General features: G+C 55.1%; 1 protein-coding gene across 4 annotated transcripts in view; it reads right to left on the bottom strand.

The window, feature by feature from the left end:
• znf653 (zinc finger protein 653) overlaps positions 1 to 15,102 on the bottom strand; it is a 36,710-nt gene extending 21,608 nt beyond the window's left edge. For 3 of the 4 annotated variants that reach the window (XM_087983104.1, XM_087983107.1, XM_087983106.1), the window contains exons 1-2: positions 14,810 to 15,102; positions 3,181 to 3,230 (exon numbers count right to left, since the gene is read on the bottom strand). In XM_087983104.1, the coding sequence (XP_087839230.1) occupies positions 3,181 to 3,230; positions 14,810 to 15,102 (343 nt within the window). The remainder of the gene's footprint in view (positions 1 to 3,180; positions 3,231 to 14,809) is intronic. The other variant, XM_087983105.1, reaches the window with a different exon arrangement.
• Between the last annotated feature and the right edge of the window lie 1,289 nt (positions 15,103 to 16,391).

Genomic DNA, 16,391 nt, shown 5'->3' with positions numbered 1-16,391 from the left:
CAGACCACCCCCCCCACCCCCTTCCCTATAACCCTGCACTACCCATGGCTAGTCTACCTAGCCTGCATATCCCCGGTCACTACAGGGCATCTTTAGCATGGCCAATCCACCTAATCTGCAGGAGGAAACCACAGCACCCAGAGGCAACCCATGTAAACATGGGGAGAATGTACCAACTTTATACAAACAGGCTGGAATCCAACCTGGCGCTGTGAGGTAGCTTGCTAACACATTAAGGCGAAAGTGAGGACTGCAGATGCTGGAGTACCAGAATTGAAAAATGTGGTGCTGGAAAAACACAGCAGCCAGGCAGCATCCGAGGAGAAGGAGAATCGATGTTTCGGGCATAAGCCCTTCTTCTGCTCCTCGGATGCTGCCTGGCCTGCTGTGTTTTTCCAGCACCACATTTTTCAACTCTGCTAATACATTAAGCCCCCCATGCAAACCCCAACAATGCAAGGTGATTTCTAGAAATTGTCTAAAATGTAGCAAAGCACTTTAGCAAAGGTTCTGAAATGCACAACTGGGCCTCAACTTAAACTTAAGAATCTAGACTTCTGCAACAATATATGTTTAAGAACATAATGAAGGGCAAGATTTCTAATGTGATAGATTAGAGTGGTGCTGGAAAAGCACGGTAGGTCAGGCACCATCCAAGGAGGAAAAATCGACGTTTCAGGCAAAAGCCCTTCATCAGGAATCACACTAAACCAGCACAACCCTAATCTTGACTCTGATTCCAGCATCTGCAGTCCTCACTTGCGCCCTTTCTAACGTGATACCCTAGCCTCCACACAGAGCTATTCTTGTCTTTACTTACAGAGAGGAAGATTTACTCAGTTCTCTCATGTCACAAATTCACATCAGAAAGACACAGATATGCAAGTGAGGATTTGGTGAAACACTACTGCATAATGCCAGAGACAAGCAGTTAAACAAACAATATCGAAGGACTAAAATTGTGTGGCTTGTGAATTCATCATTTCCTTCACAGTATGGGACGGTGTTCAGGACCAAAACAGCAATGTGAAAGCCTCAAGCTCTGCAAAGGAAAACATGATGTGTTGAGCAAGTTTTATCCAACAGACCAGTGGGATTTGCTCCAGTCATTATGTTCAGCAGCAGCACTTCTTTCACCTCTACTGTTCACGAAAACCCCAAGACACACTAACATTGCTGGAAATTACTCAGGTAAATTTCCTCACACAGAGGCAGTGCAAAAGTGTTAATGTCACTGATCTAGGAATCCAGAACAAAAGGCTAATATCATGGCAATACGGGTTGAAATCCTGCCAGCACAAATGGGGAAATCTGAATCCAATAGAAATCTGGAATAAAAAGCTGAGTCAATGATGACCATATAACCACTGTCAATTCTTACAAAATCCCATTTGGTTCATTAACGTCTTTTAGACAAGGAAATCTGCCATCCTTACTCAGAACCACAGCAGTGCGGCTGACTCTTAACCCTCCTCCAGCCTAGCCACATGTCATGAATAGATGGGAATAAATAGTTTGTTCCATGCCTTCACAGAAGCAGCTGGAGAAAATCACATGGATAGTTATCGTTTCACATCCTCTTCTCAGGAGGATTGCAATTTTCTATGTGGTATTATCAGCTTAAGCGGGGTGGCCATTTCACCCAAAGTGCATCTTCAGCCTGGCCAATTTTCTCAAAGGAAGATTGTCACTTTTATGAGCAGGCTCCTCCGCCTCCATTACAGAGGAGAAGAGCTGAAGAAACTGGCCTCACACAAGCATTGACTGACATCAGCTGCGTCGGCTGAGCAAAGAGTGACATTTTATTGTGAAAACAAAATATAGCAATGTTGTGCAATCGATTATAACATTTCTGACTGCAATGTTAATACTCCTCCCTTCTTTCTACAATAGCACCATACCAATATCCTTTAACACCCAATGTTGATAAGCCACAACATGCTGAAAAACAGGTCATGTAACACATGGGCACATTTTGAATGCAACCATAACACACTCACCCAAATTAGGTGCATGTGTGTTATGGGGGATGCAGTGACTTAGCGGTAATTGTCACTAGACTAGTGATCCAGCCACACAAGCCAATGCTCTGGAAAGAGAGGTTCAAATCTCAAAGTTTAAACAGAATTAATTTTTAAAAAGTTTGGATGGTAGATCATTTTCAGTAATGGCATTCATGAAACCCATCTGGTCTACATGCTATTCAAGACCCACAACAACAGCACTGACTCCTAACAGTTTGCTAAAGTAATTAGGAATGGGGAATAATTGTTGGCTTCGCCAGCAATGCTCACATCCCATTGATGAATAAAAGAAAAATTATGCACATAGCAGATAATATCAGAAAGAGACCCTGCCAAGGGTAGAATCACAGAATTCCATTGGAAACAGGCCACTCAGCACATTAAGTTTCACTGACCCTCTAAAGAGCATCTCACGCCGACCCACACCCCCCTACCTTATCCCTGTAACTCCACATTTCCCATGGTTAACACCTAGCCTGCACATCCCTAGACACTAGGCAATTTCCCAGGGCCAATCTACCTAAACTGCACATCTTTGACTGTGGGAGGAAACTGGAGCACCTGGAGGAAACACAGACAGACACGGGGAGAATGTGCAAACTCCATACAGTCAGTTACCCAAGACTGGATTCGAACCCAGGTCCCTGGCACTGTGAGGCAGCAGTGCTAATTACGGAGCCAAAGATACAAGAATTCTACAGGGTGACCAGTTTACCAACTTCCAGAATGTTTTGTACCAATTTGTTTGAGTTAACGTGAGACACTAACACATCTGGATTTGGGAAATCTCATCTGAGATATTCTAGTCTGATGGTTAAAGCATTGTAAACTGACTGAATGAAAACTCAAAGTTGGAAAATGCTGCATTTTTGCAAAATTTGTCTGAAGGTCTGGAAACTCGGCTCAGAATATTTAAATGCAGGCAGAAAACTAGTGCTAAACATTCCTCAATTTATTGCCAGTGAATGCCAATGGAAGTATAAAATTGATTTTCTCAACTTTATATACATGCCAATTTCAGTAAAAATTAACTGAAGTAAAAAGATATACCCCCGGCGATTAATGCTGCAAATGCCATGCTAAGTAGCTATATTGAGCTCCAATTTGCATTGATATCACTGAGAAACATCCTCCCACAGCTAATCAACAGGCTTACCTTTTTGTGAGGAATTAATTTTCGAGTTCTGTTCCTCTGCACCGGATTTGCTATAATGAAATAAAAACGGTTATGAAGGCAGAGCATCTTTCACTGTTCTTGCACGTAGTAATTCATTATCCCGACTACAGCAATGCAGATATTGTGCACACTAAAAATCTGAAATACAACCCAAACACTCAGTAGATGAGGGAGCATTTACAGCGTTAACACTTCAGATCAATGGCCTGTTCTGATCCAAGGTCATCAAGCAGAAATGTTAACCCTGTTCTTCATCCCGCAGGTACTCGGGCCTCAGTAATGCCCAATATATTCTCTCTCTTAAAAGATTTCGCCTCACATCTTGTGTAATGATTACATTGTTGAGATAAACAAGCATGGGGACGTTACCACACAACTTGATGGCACGGTGGTTAGCAGTGCTGCCTCACAGCATCAAGGACACAGGTTCGATTCCACCCTCAGGTAACTGTGAGATCTCCTTCCAAATGTTCCCATGTCAGCGTGGGTTTCCTCCAGGTGCTCTGAGTTCCTCCCACAGTTCAAAGATGTGTAGGTTAGGGTGGATTGGCCATGCTAAATTACCCATAGTGTTCAGGGATGCGCAGGTTAGGGTGGATTGGGCATGCTAAATTACCCATAGTGTTCAGGGATGTGCAGGTTAGGGTGGATTGGCCATGCTAAATTGCCCCATAGTGTTCAGGGATGTGTAGGTTAGGGTGGATTGCCCATGCTAAATTACCCATAGTGTTCAGGGATGTGCAGGTTAGGGTGGATTGCCCATGCTAAATTACCCATAGTGTTCAGGGATGTGCAGGCTAAGTAGATTAGCCTGAGAAATGCAGGGTTACAGGAATTTGTTTTTTTGGGGGGGGGGGGGGCGGGGGTGTGTTCAGGGGGTGAGTGTGGACTTGATTCCCACTCCATAGGGTATCTATGAACAATGTCAAAGAATACCAACTACACATCAAGTACAGTGATTGTCTGGAGGGAAATCAATGGCCCTGGAAAACCAAGCCAATCTCACCATTACATCAGTGCTGTTTGAGTCATTGCGGAATACTCAAAACACTTAACAGATGCAATGAAAATTTCAAATGCCCTGCAAAGATATCAGCTCAAGCCATATGCCAGTGTTGGCATTGATGTTATTAATTGGCGACAAGATTTCCGTAAACTTCAGCAGCCAATGTAAATTACCTTTTACAACTGTGACAGCTGCAAAATTTACCTATTCATCTTACATTCAATATCTGCAAACAGATCATGAATGGATGGAGTTGGCAGACAGTCCAGATCGAGGGGACAAGAACAGGCTCACTTTTGTTTCAAACATTGCCTAAGTACAGTGATTCCCAAAGTACTGCATGAGGCAAACCCATCTTCACTCCAACAGGCAGCACCAACAAACCAATATCAAATGTTTTCTCTAAAAATATCAATATTGGTTGATTGCCAAAGTTTGGCAATCTGAAAACCAGATATTATTGTCAAGGATGACCTGTCTGCTGGTCCCAGAAGACTAAGCATGGGGGAAGGTTAAAAAAAAGGACAAGTAGGATGCACTGTCTACGGACTGAATCAGAATCTATTGCAATGCTTTAACATCTGTATTACCCCTTCCCAAAGTCTTCCCCTATCTCCAGGCACAAAGCTGCCTGTTCCATCAGTAAACAATCCAAAATCTAGGAAAATCCAAAATTCGGCATAGTCTGACAGTCATAATTGACTCAAGTTAACTTGATTTCTCAGTCTATAAGGGCTGCAGAACTGCAGAGTATTTCCGGACTTTTCTGCCTTTAACCAGTTTAAGAACATAAGAACTAGGAAATAGGAGGAGGCCATTCAGCCCCTCAAGCCTCCATTTAATACGATCTTGGCTGATTTCATCTTGGTGTCATCACCACTTGACTGCCCACGCTCCATAATCTTTTGACCCATTTTACTAATTAAAACTCTCTCTCTCTCTCTCCTCAAATGTAGTGTGCCCAGCCATCCACTGCACAACAGGGTCATGAATGCCCCAGATTCTCTCATTCTAGATGACCACACCAGGGGGAAACACCCCCACTATGTCTGTTTTGTCAATCCCCTTTAGCATCTTCTAATCCTGTAATTAGATCTCCTCTAAAGTCCTTCTAAACTCTCAAGTATTGGGCTAAACTCTTCAATCTCAGCCGGTCTGTTTGCCCTGCTTGTAGCTACTTCTGCCAGGAGGTCTGTTGCCAGGGTCACTTGCCCTTGTGCCATCTGTAGTAGCTACCTGCAACTGCTCGGTTACATCCAACTACACCCAGGTTGACTTCCCTTCATGATGCCTTCCACTCTGCCCTCCAGAAGACAGCTCTTTTAGCTTTTCAGTTTTGATCACATGGTCAGAATACTGACATTCTCTTCTGAAGGATGTAATATTTTTGAGTGTTCTTTATGGCCTTCAAGTTAAATTGTTTTAGGGTCTGTACATGGACGTTTGTTTATGCATAATTGTGCAGTATCCACAGTATTTTAATCTTGTAAAGTGATAAGGAATAAGTATCACTTTGGTGACATTAATTGCATAGGAAACATGATAGAGTTTTCATTTTTGCTACATCTTTGGCAGAGTCAAAGTCTTCCAACCATCCACAAGGTGTCTGATTATTTACTGAATTAAACCCAAAATGTTACTCCTTCAATAACCTGAATGATACAGGTCCTTCCCCAGATGCCCAATCTTTGTAGGTGAATCGAAACAGAATATTCAATCATAAAGGACAATTAAAACCCCAAACAATGCATTCAACAACTAAAATGTGAAGGACAGAAGACCCAGACCACATCACCAATACATGAGTAAAGATCTATAATTTAATTATAATTATCATTTTTATTCATAGCATAGCAAGGTTTCAGCCGAGATTTCAAGAGTTAACCCAAGTTGATATACCAGTCTGGTACTAAGGTGGTTCCACATTATCTCATAAGTTTTTAACCTGAAGCATAATGTGCCTTTTGAGATGAGCACAGGTAGTTCCAAAACAAACAGGGGAACTCTCCAACATTCTGCCCATCATTCAGCCCTTAACCGACATCTAAAACTCATGCCTTGTTCTGCTTTCAGAAGGGCTTTGCTAAAATGGCTAGAAGTCCAGCAAACATGTCACTCCAATGCACTTGGGAACCTTGCCGCCTTCATGACTCCACATTGAGTTCAATAATGTTAGGGTCTCGCACCTTCTTCCATGCCTTTCTCACCACCCTACCCAACCCACATACAGCAGGTCCTGTCAGCACGTGGACTGCTACCGCAACCAAACCATTGTCAGCTACTAATGGACATTCACGCGTTCCTTTGTCTGCCCAACTGTTCTCTGTCTCTCTGGGCTCCATCTCCACCTGTTTATACCTTCCCCATTCCCCAACCCACTTTCATCATATATTCCAACATTTTCCCAGTGACAATCAGTTCTGAAGGCGGCTCACTGGGCCCGAAACATTGACCGTGCTTTCCCTGCACAGATGCTGCCAGACCTGCTGAGTTTTCCCAGCAATTTCTGCTTTTGGTTGGGCTTTGTTATCACAGTCTGCTATTACAAACAACCCATTGTAAGGCCCTAATTGTCCCCATCAGCAGCAATTCATTCTCCCAGGCTGACTGTTATCCACTCCTTTGTCTGTCCAATTGCTCTTCTCTCTCTTCGGGCAGTACCTCCACCTATCATTTACTCCTTAACCCCTTCACCCCCACCCAATCTTCTGCGTTAAAAATAACATTTTCCTAGCTACCATCAGCTCGAGGGGTCACTGAACCCAAAACGTTAACTCTGGTTTTTATCTACAGATGCTGCTAGACCTGAGACTTGACGGCAATTTCTGCTTTTTAGATTTCCAATCTGTGGTGCTTTTGTCACTCCAGTCAATGTACTATCTACCACCAATATGCAGAACTGTCCTCCATATTACTGCTTAGGGAGCTGCATGACATCATCAATTAAGATGTGCCTTACAAAAACACACCATCCCATTTAAAATCTAAATAAAAGTTTATACATTCCATATCCAGCATAATGATTACACAATCAGATCAGCCGTGGACTTATTAATGGCGGGGAAGGCTCAAGGGGGCAAACAGTTTATTCCTGCTCCCAATTTATACATAAAGCACCCACATTAAGAGTTCATTATACACTGATCAATGCAGATCTCTCCATGGACAGACAACCCAAACAGTTAGCAATTCACCATTTTTTCTAACAACTGCGTAATTTAGCACATCCATTTTTTATACATATGTATCATGAATGGATGTTTAGAGATGTTAAAGTGTGTGTGCTCAGTCAATGCAAATATTCAAAACAGGGTTGATAAGATATAGCATAATCAGAGACTTAGGGAATGGTGATACAGTGATGTAGTTGCGTTTGTGCAACTGATAAGAATCAGACTTCACTGTACTGAGTCACAGTGAGTAAACTCAAATGTTCACTTGTATTGCTTAATTCCTTATCAATAGCAGAATGCCAACCACTCCTGATGGTTGCGCGAGTGCTGGATTTTATTGCCAACTCTAATGACAGCTTCAATACATGGTGTGTCCCTCTCATTGGGGTGCCCAACTGGTACAGATACAGGCCCACTGCATCCACAACTGGCTTTGATCCCACACCGTTGGCATCATTCTGACCTTATGCTAGCCAGCTCTCTAACTTTTCTCTTGTCACTTAGCATCAACTTGAGATTATTAGTTTAACAAGTTTACACATGCATATGGAATCTCGCAGCAGGTCAGCAGGTAAAGGTCAGCTACAGAAAGAGTATAAGTCTGAGATGCTGGTCCATACGAAGTGAAAGCAAAATGTTGCCACTGTTCCAATTATTACAAATCTCGAAATAGTTTACATAGCTTAAAAGTCAATATAAATGGCCTCGCACTCCTAGGGAGAGCTTGAATCTATGTCTAAAAGTTGGGCGTGATGGGGGGGGGGGTGTGAACGAAGATGCATGCTGGAAAATAAGTATACAGACAAAGGAAGGAATGGGGGAGCGCTTCAATTAAGTACAAGGGAGTTGGGAAGCCCCTCACCTGTGCCCGTTCGGGGGAGGGGATCTGGTAAGCCCCTTACCCTCACCCCTGCAGGTGAGAGCAGTAAGCCCCTTACCCATGCAGGCGACAGCCCCTTACACACAGCCTGTGCGGGTCAGTGTGGGAAGCCCCTTACCACTGCAGGTGACAGCGGGAAGCCCTTTATGTACAGCCCCATGCCCCTGCGGGTCAGGGCGGGGAGCCCCTCGCCCCCGCGGGTCAGGGCGGGGAGCCCCTCGCCCCCGCGGGTCAGGGCGGGGAGCCCCTCGCCCCCGCGGGTCAGGGCGGGGAGCCCCTCGCCCCCAGCCCCTGCGGGTTAGGGCGGGGAGCCCCTCGCCCCTGCGGCTCAGGGTGGGGAGCCCCTTACCCCAGGTGCCTGCAGGTCAGGGCGGAAAGCGCCTTATCCCCGCCCCTGCGGGTGTGTGCGGGATGGCAACTACCCCCGCCACTGCGGGTGTGCGGGAAGCCCCTTGCCCATGCAGGTCAGTGCGGGAAGCTCCTTACCCCCTGCCCCTGCAGATGTGTGCAGGAAGCCCCCGCAGGTTTGTGCAGAAAGCCACCTACCCCGCCCCCGCGTGTCAGGGCGGGGAGCCCCTAACACGCGCCCCTGGGGGTCAGTGCGGGAAGCCCCCTACACCCACCCCTGCGTGTCAGTGCGGGAAGCCCCTTACCCCCAGCCCCTGCGGGTGTGTCCGGGAAGCCCCTTACCCCCAGCCCCTGCGGTTGTGGGCGGGAAGCTCCTTACCCCCAGCGTTGTGGGCGGGAAGCTCCTTACCCCCAGCTCCTGCGGGTGTGGGCGGGAAGCCCCTTACCCCCAGCCCCTGCGGGTGTGGGCGGAAAGCCCCTTACCCCCAGCCCCTGCGGGTGTGGGCGGGAAGCCCCTTACCCCCAGCCCCTGCGGGTGTGTGCCGGAAGCCCCTTACCCCCAGCCCCTGCAGGTGTGGGCGGGAAGCCCCTTACCCCCAGCCCCTGCGGGTGTGTCCGGGAAGCCCCTTACCCCCAGCCCCTGCGGGTGTGGGCGGGAAGCTCCTTACCCCCAGCCCCTGCGGGTGTGGGCGGGAAGCTCCTTACCCCCAGCCCCTGCGGGTGTGGGCGGGAAGCCCCTTACCCCCAGCCCCTGCGGGTGTGGGCGGGAAGCCCCTTACCCCCAGCCCCTGCGGGTGTGGGCGGGAAGCCCCTTACCCCCAGCCCCTGCGGGTGTGTGCCGGAAGCCCCTTACCCCTGGGGGTCAGTGCGGGAAGCCCCTTACCCCTGGGGGTCAGTGCGGGAAGCCCCTTAACCCCAGCACCTGCGGCTGTGCACAGGAAGTTCCATACCTCCAGTCCCTGCGGGTGTGTACGGGAAGGCCCTTATGCCCTGCACCTGCGGGTCAGTGCGGGAAGCCTCTTACCCCCAGCCCCTGCGGGTGTACGCGGGATGCCCCTGACCCCCAGCCCCTGCTAGTGTGGGCAGGAAGCCCCTTACCCCCCAGGCCCTGCGGGTGTTGGCGGGAAGCCCCTTGCCACTTACCCCCTGCCCCTGCGAGTGTAGGCGGGGAGACCCCTATCCCTGCGGGTCAGTGCGGGAAGCCCCTTACCCCCAGCCCCTGCGGGTGTGTGCGGGAAGCCCCTTACCCCCAGCCCCTGCGAGTGTGTGCAGGAAGCCCCTTACCGCCCGCCCCTGCGGGTCAGTGCGGGAAGCCCCTTACCCCAGCCCCTGCGAGTGTGTGCGGGAAGCCCCTTACCCCCAGCCCCTGCGACTGTGTGCAAGGAGCCCCTTACCCCCTGCCCCTGCGGGTCAGTGCGGGAAGCCCCTTACCCCCAGCCCCGACAGGTGTGGGCGGGAAGCCCCTTACCCCCAGCCCCGACAGGTGTGGGCGGGAAGCCCCTTACCCCCAGCCCCGACAGGTGTGGGCGGGAAGCCCCTTACCCCCAGCCCCGACAGGTGTGGGCGGGAAGCCCCTTACCCCCAGCCCCGACAGGTGTGGGCGGGAAGCCCCTTACCCCCAGCCCCGACAGGTGTGGGCGGGAAGCCCCTTACCCCCAGCCCCGACAGGTGTGGGCGGGAAGCCCCTTACCCCCAGCCCCGACAGGTGTGGGCGGGAAGCCCCTTACCCCCAGCCCCGACAGGTGTGGGCGGGAAGCCCCTTACCCCCAGCCCCGACAGGTGTGGGCGGGAAGCCCCTTACCCCCAGCCCCGACAGGTGTGGGCGGGAAGCCCCTTACCCCCAGCCCCGACAGGTGTGGGCGGGAAGCCCCTTACCCCCAGCCCCGACAGGTGTGGGCGGGAAGCCCCTTACCCCCAGCCCCGACAGGTGTGGGCGGGAAGCCCCTTACCCCCAGCCCCGACAGGTGTGGGCGGGAAGCCCCTTACCCCCAGCCCCGACAGGTGTGGGCGGGAAGCCCCTTACCCCCAGCCCCGACAGGTGTGGGCGGGAAGCCCCTTACCCCCAGCCCCGACAGGTGTGGGCGGGAAGCCCCTTACCCCCAGCCCCGACAGGTGTGGGCGGGAAGCCCCTTACCCCCAGCCCCGACAGGTGTGGGCGGGAAGCCCCTTACCCCCAGCCCCGACAGGTGTGGGCGGGAAGCCCCTTACCCCCAGCCCCGACAGGTGTGGGCGGGAAGCCCCTTACCCCCAGCCCCGACAGGTGTGGGCGGGAAGCCCCTTACCCCCAGCCCCGACAGGTGTGGGCGGGAAGCCCCTTACCCCCAGCCCCGACAGGTGTGGGCGGGAAGCCCCTTACCCCCAGCCCCGACAGGTGTGGGCGGGAAGCCCCTTACCCCCAGCCCCGACAGGTGTGGGCGGGAAGCCCCTTACCCCCAGCCCCGACAGGTGTGGGCGGGAAGCCCCTTACCCCCAGCCCCGACAGGTGTGGGCGGGAAGCCCCTTACCCCCAGCCCCGACAGGTGTGGGCGGGAAGCCCCTTACCCCCAGCCCCGACAGGTGTGGGCGGGAAGCCCCTTACCCCCAGCCCCGACAGGTGTGGGCGGGAAGCCCCTTACCCCCAGCCCCGACAGGTGTGGGCGGGAAGCCCCTTACCCCCAGCCCCGACAGGTGTGGGCGGGAAGCCCCTTACCCCCAGCCCCGACAGGTGTGGGCGGGAAGCCCCTTACCCCCAGCCCCGACAGGTGTGGGCGGGAAGCCCCTTACCCCCAGCCCCGACAGGTGTGGGCGGGAAGCCCCTTACCCCCAGCCCCGACAGGTGTGGGCGGGAAGCCCCTTACCCCCAGCCCCGACAGGTGTGGGCGGGAAGCCCCTTACCCCCAGCCCCGACAGGTGTGGGCGGGAAGCCCCTTACCCCCAGCCCCGACAGGTGTGGGCGGGAAGCCCCTTACCCCCAGCCCCGACAGGTGTGGGCGGGAAGCCCCTTACCCCCAGCCCCGACAGGTGTGGGCGGGAAGCCCCTTACCCCCAGCCCCGACAGGTGTGGGCGGGAAGCCCCTTACCCCCAGCCCCGACAGGTGTGGGCGGGAAGCCCCTTACCCCCAGCCCCGACAGGTGTGGGCGGGAAGCCCCTTACCCCCAGCCCCGACAGGTGTGGGCGGGAAGCCCCTTACCCCCAGCCCCGACAGGTGTGGGCGGGAAGCCCCTTACCCCCAGCCCCGACAGGTGTGGGCGGGAAGCCCCTTACCCCCAGCCCCGACAGGTGTGGGCGGGAAGCCCCTTACCCCCAGCCCCGACAGGTGTGGGCGGGAAGCCCCTTACCCCCAGCCCCGACAGGTGTGGGCGGGAAGCCCCTTACCCCCAGCCCCGACAGGTGTGGGCGGGAAGCCCCTTACCCCCAGCCCCGACAGGTGTGGGCGGGAAGCCCCTTACCCCCAGCCCCTGCGAGACAGTGCGGGAAGCCCTTTAGCCCCAGCGGGTGTGTGGGAATCCCCTTACCCCTGCGGGTCAGTGCGGAAAGCCCCTTACCCCCAGTCCCTGCGAGACAGTACGGGAAGCCCCTTACCCTTACCCCCACCCCTGCGGGTGTGGGCGGGAAGCCCCCTACCCCCAGCCCCTGTGGGTGTGGGCGAGAAGCCCCTTACCTCCAGACCTTGCGAGCGTGTGCGGGAAGCCCTTTACCCCCAGCCCCTGTGGGTGAGTGCAGGAAGCCCCTTACCCCTGCGAGTCAGTGCCGGAAGCCCCTTACCCCCAGCCCCTGCGGTTGTGTGCGGGAAGCCCCTTACCCCTGCGGATCAGTGCGGGGAGCCCCTTACCCCCAGCGGGTGATTGCGGGAAGCCCCTTACCCCCAGCCCCGCCGAGTCAGTGCGGGAAGCCCCTTACCGCCAGCCCTTGCGGGTCAGTGTGGGGAGCCCCTTAACCCCAGCGGGTGATTGCGGGAAGCCCCTTACACAGAGCCCCTGCGAGTCAGTGCGGGAAGCCCCTTACCCCCAGCCCCTGCGAGTCAGTGCGGGAAGCCCCTTACCCCCGCACCTGCGGGTGATTGCGGGAAGCCCCTTATCCCCGCCCCTGCGGATCAGTTCGGGGAGCCCCTTACCCCCAGCCCCTGCGGATCAGTTCGGGGAGCCCCTTACCCCCAGCCCCTGCGGATCAGTGCGGGGAGGCCCTTACCCCCAGCCCCTGCGGATCAGTGCGGGAAGCCCCTTACCCCCAGCCCCGGCGAGTCAGTGCGAGAAGCCCCTTACCCCCGCACCTGCGGGTGATTGCGGGAAGCCCCTTATCCCCGCCCCTGCGGGTGTGTGCGGGAAGCCCCTTACCCCCAGCCCCTGTGAATCAGTGCGGGAAGACCCTTACCCCCGCCCCTGTGAATCAGTGCGGGAAGACCCTTACCCCCGCCCCTGCGAGTCAGTGCGGGAAGACCCTTACCCCCGCCCCTGCGAGTCAGTGCGGGAAGACCCTTACCCCCGCCCCTGCGGGTGAGAGCGGGAAGCCCATTACCCCCAGCAGGTCAGTGCAGGAAGACCCTTACCCCCGACCCTGTGAGTCAGTTCGGGATGTCCCTTACCCCGAGCCCCTGCGGGTGTGTGTGGGAAGCCCCTTACCCCCGCCCCTGCGGGTGTGTGCGGGAAGCCCCTTACCCCCAGCCCCTGTGAATCAGTGCGGGAAGACCCTTACCCCCGCCCCTGTGCATCAGTGCGGGAAGACCCTTACCCCCGCCCCTGCGAGTCAGTGCGGGAAGACCCTTACCCCCGCCCCTGCGAGTCAGTGCGGGAAGCCCCTTACCCCCAGCCCCTGTGAATCAGTGCGGGAAGACCCTTACCCCCGCCCCTGCGAGTCAGTGCGGGAAGACCCTTACCCCCGCCCCTGCGAGTCAGTGCGGGAAGACCCTTACCCCCGCCCCTGCGGGTGAGAGCGGGAAGCCCATTACCCCCAGCAGGTCAGTGCAGGAAGACCCTTACCCCCAGCCCCTGCGGGTCAGTGCAGGAAGACCCTTACCCCCAGAGACTGCGGGAAGCCCCTTAGCCCCAGCCCCTGCGGGTCAGTGCGGGAAGCCCCTTACCCCCAGCCACTGCGGGTCAGTGCGGGAAGCCCCTTACCCCCGCCCCTGTGAGTCAGTGCGGGAAGACCCTTACCCCCAGCCACTGCAGGTCAGTGCGGGAAGCCCCTTACCACCGCCCCTGTGAGTCAGTGCGGGAAGCCCCTTACCCCCAGCCACTGCGGGTCAGTGCGGGAAGCCCCTTACCCCCGCCCCTGTGAGTCAGTGCGGGAAGACCCTTACCGCCAGCCCCTGCGGGTCAGTGCGGGAAGCCCCTTATCCCCAGCCACTGCGGGTCAGTGCGGGAAGACCCTTACCCCCGCCCCTGTGAGTCAGTGCGGGAAGACCCTGACCGCCAGCCCCTGCGAGTCAGTGCGGATAGCCCCTTACCCCCAGCCCCTGCGGGCGTGCGGGAAGCCCCTTACCCCCAGCCCCTGCGGATCAGTGCGGGGAGCCCCTTACCCCTGCGGGTGAGTGCGGGGAGCCCCTTACCCCCAGCCCCTGCGGGTGAGTGCGGGGAGCCCCTTACCCCCAGCCCCTGCGGGTGAGCGCGGGAAGCCACTTACCCCCAGCCCCTGCGGGTGAGTGCGGGGAGCCACTTACCCCCAGCCCCTGCGGGTGAGTGCGGGGAGCCCCTTACCCCCAGCCCCTGCGGGTGAGTGCGGGGAGCCCCTTACCCCCAGCCCCTGCGGGTGAGTGCGGGAAGCCCCTTACCCCCAGCCCCTGCGGGTGAGTGCGGGAAGCCCCTTACCCCCAGCCCCTGCGGGTGAGTGCGGGGAGCCCCTTACCCCCAGCCCCTGCGGGTGAGTGCGGGGAGCCCCTTACCCCCAGCCCCTGCGGGTGAGTGCGGGGAGCCCCTTACCCCCAGCCCCTGCGGGTGAGTGCGGGGAGCCCCTTACCCCCAGCCCCTGCGGGTGAGTGCGGGGAGCCCCTTACCCCCAGCCCCTGCGGGTGAGTGCGGGTGAGTGCGGGGAGCCCCTTACCCCCAGCCCCTGCGGGTGAGTGCGGGGAGCCCCTTACCCCCAGCCCCTGCGGGTGAGTGCGGGGAGCCCCTTACCCCCAGCCCCTGCGGGTGAGTGCGGGGAGCCCCTTACCCCCAGCCCCTGCGGGTCAGTGCGGGAAGCCCCTTACCCCCAGCCCCTGCGGGTGAGTGCGGGAAGCCCCTTACCCGTGTCGGCGGTCCCGGGGGCCGCCCTGGTCCAGCTGTACCAGGTGCAGCGCCAGCCTCTTGTCGGACCAGCCGTATCGCTCGCGGAGGGCGGCCCACACCACGTACGACTCCCCGATGTAGATCCGCCGGTTGTCGTACTTCTTGCGGCTGTTGAGGCGCCGCTGCAGCCGGTCAGTGTCACTGAGCCGCGGGCGGCCGCGGCCCCGCTTCGCCTCACCATCCCCGGGAGGAGGGTCCGGCAAACGCCCGGGCTCCGAGTCCGCCGCCGCCGGCTCCATCCCATCCGCCATCTCCGGACTCCTTCCCCCTCACCCCCCCCCCTGGGGCACCGGCTTCCGCTTCCGGGGGTCAGGGGTCATGTACCCTACCAAGATGGCCGCCCCTCGGGCCGGAAGTTGGCGTAGCCATGGCACCGGAAATGCCCCTCCTGTGTTCTATCCAATGTGAGTACAAAGCTTGAAGGAGATGAAAATTACATTTAATATCATTGTGTACCATAATAATGATTATTATAATCAACCCGAGTCCAAATACAACATGATCTGGACAATATTCAGGCTTGGCCTGACAAGTGGTGACCAACATTTATGCCACACAATGACCATTTCACCAAAAGACAATTTAACTCCCATCCTTTGACATTCAATGGTGTCACCTTTGTTGAATCCGTCAATACCAACAACCTCGTGGTTACTATTGACCAGAAACTCAACTGGACTGGCCACATAAGCACAGTTAGTGACAAAAAGAAACCTGCTGATGCTGGAATCCAAAGTAGACAGGCAGGAGGCTGGTCAAACACAGCACCTGAAACGTCGACTTCTCCACCTCCTGATGCTGCCTGGCTTGCTGTGTTCTTCCAGCCTCCTGCCTGTCCAAATAAACACAGTGGCAGCAATACCAGGTCAGAAGCTGGGAATTTTGCAGCCAGTAACTCACCTCCTGACTCCCCAAAGCCTGTCCATCATCCACAAGGCACAGGTCAGGAGCGTGATAGAATACTCACCACTTCCTTGGACAAATGCAGCTCCAAAAACACTCAACAAGCTTGACACCATCCAAGGGCAAAGTCGCCCACTTGTTTGGCACAGCATTCACAAGCATCCATTCCCTCACCACCGACACTCAGTAGTAACAGTGTGTACTATGTACAAGAAGCACTGCAGAAATTCACTAAAGATTCTCATAGACACCACCTTTCAAACTCACAACCACCCAGAAGGACAAGGGCAACAGATAAATGGGAACACCACCCCCTGCAAGCTCCCCTACAAGCCACTCACCACCCTTAGTTGGCAATATATTGCCATTGCTTCTAGGCTACTGAGTCAAAATCCTGGAATTCCCTCCCTAAGGGCATTATGGGTCAACCCACAGCAGGTGGACTGCCACAATTCAAGAAAACAGCTCACCACCAACTTCACAAGGACATCTAGGGATGAGCAATAAAAAATGCTGCCCCAGCCAGCAACACCCTTGCCCCTTGAGTGAACAAAATAAAATAAAAATGAAATACATTTTCCAAATGCCAAGTGACTTATATACATCAGGTTTCAAACTGAAAGACCTAAGAACAAGG

This window comes from Chiloscyllium plagiosum, unplaced genomic scaffold (assembly GCF_037043375.1).
Source record: "Chiloscyllium plagiosum isolate Xiang-an unplaced genomic scaffold, Cpla_swu_hap1 HiC_scaffold_45, whole genome shotgun sequence".
Lineage (NCBI taxonomy): Eukaryota > Metazoa > Chordata > Chondrichthyes > Orectolobiformes > Hemiscylliidae > Chiloscyllium > Chiloscyllium plagiosum.
The sequence above is the reverse complement of the archived record's forward strand: the minus strand, read 5'-3'. Positions and strand labels throughout refer to the sequence as shown.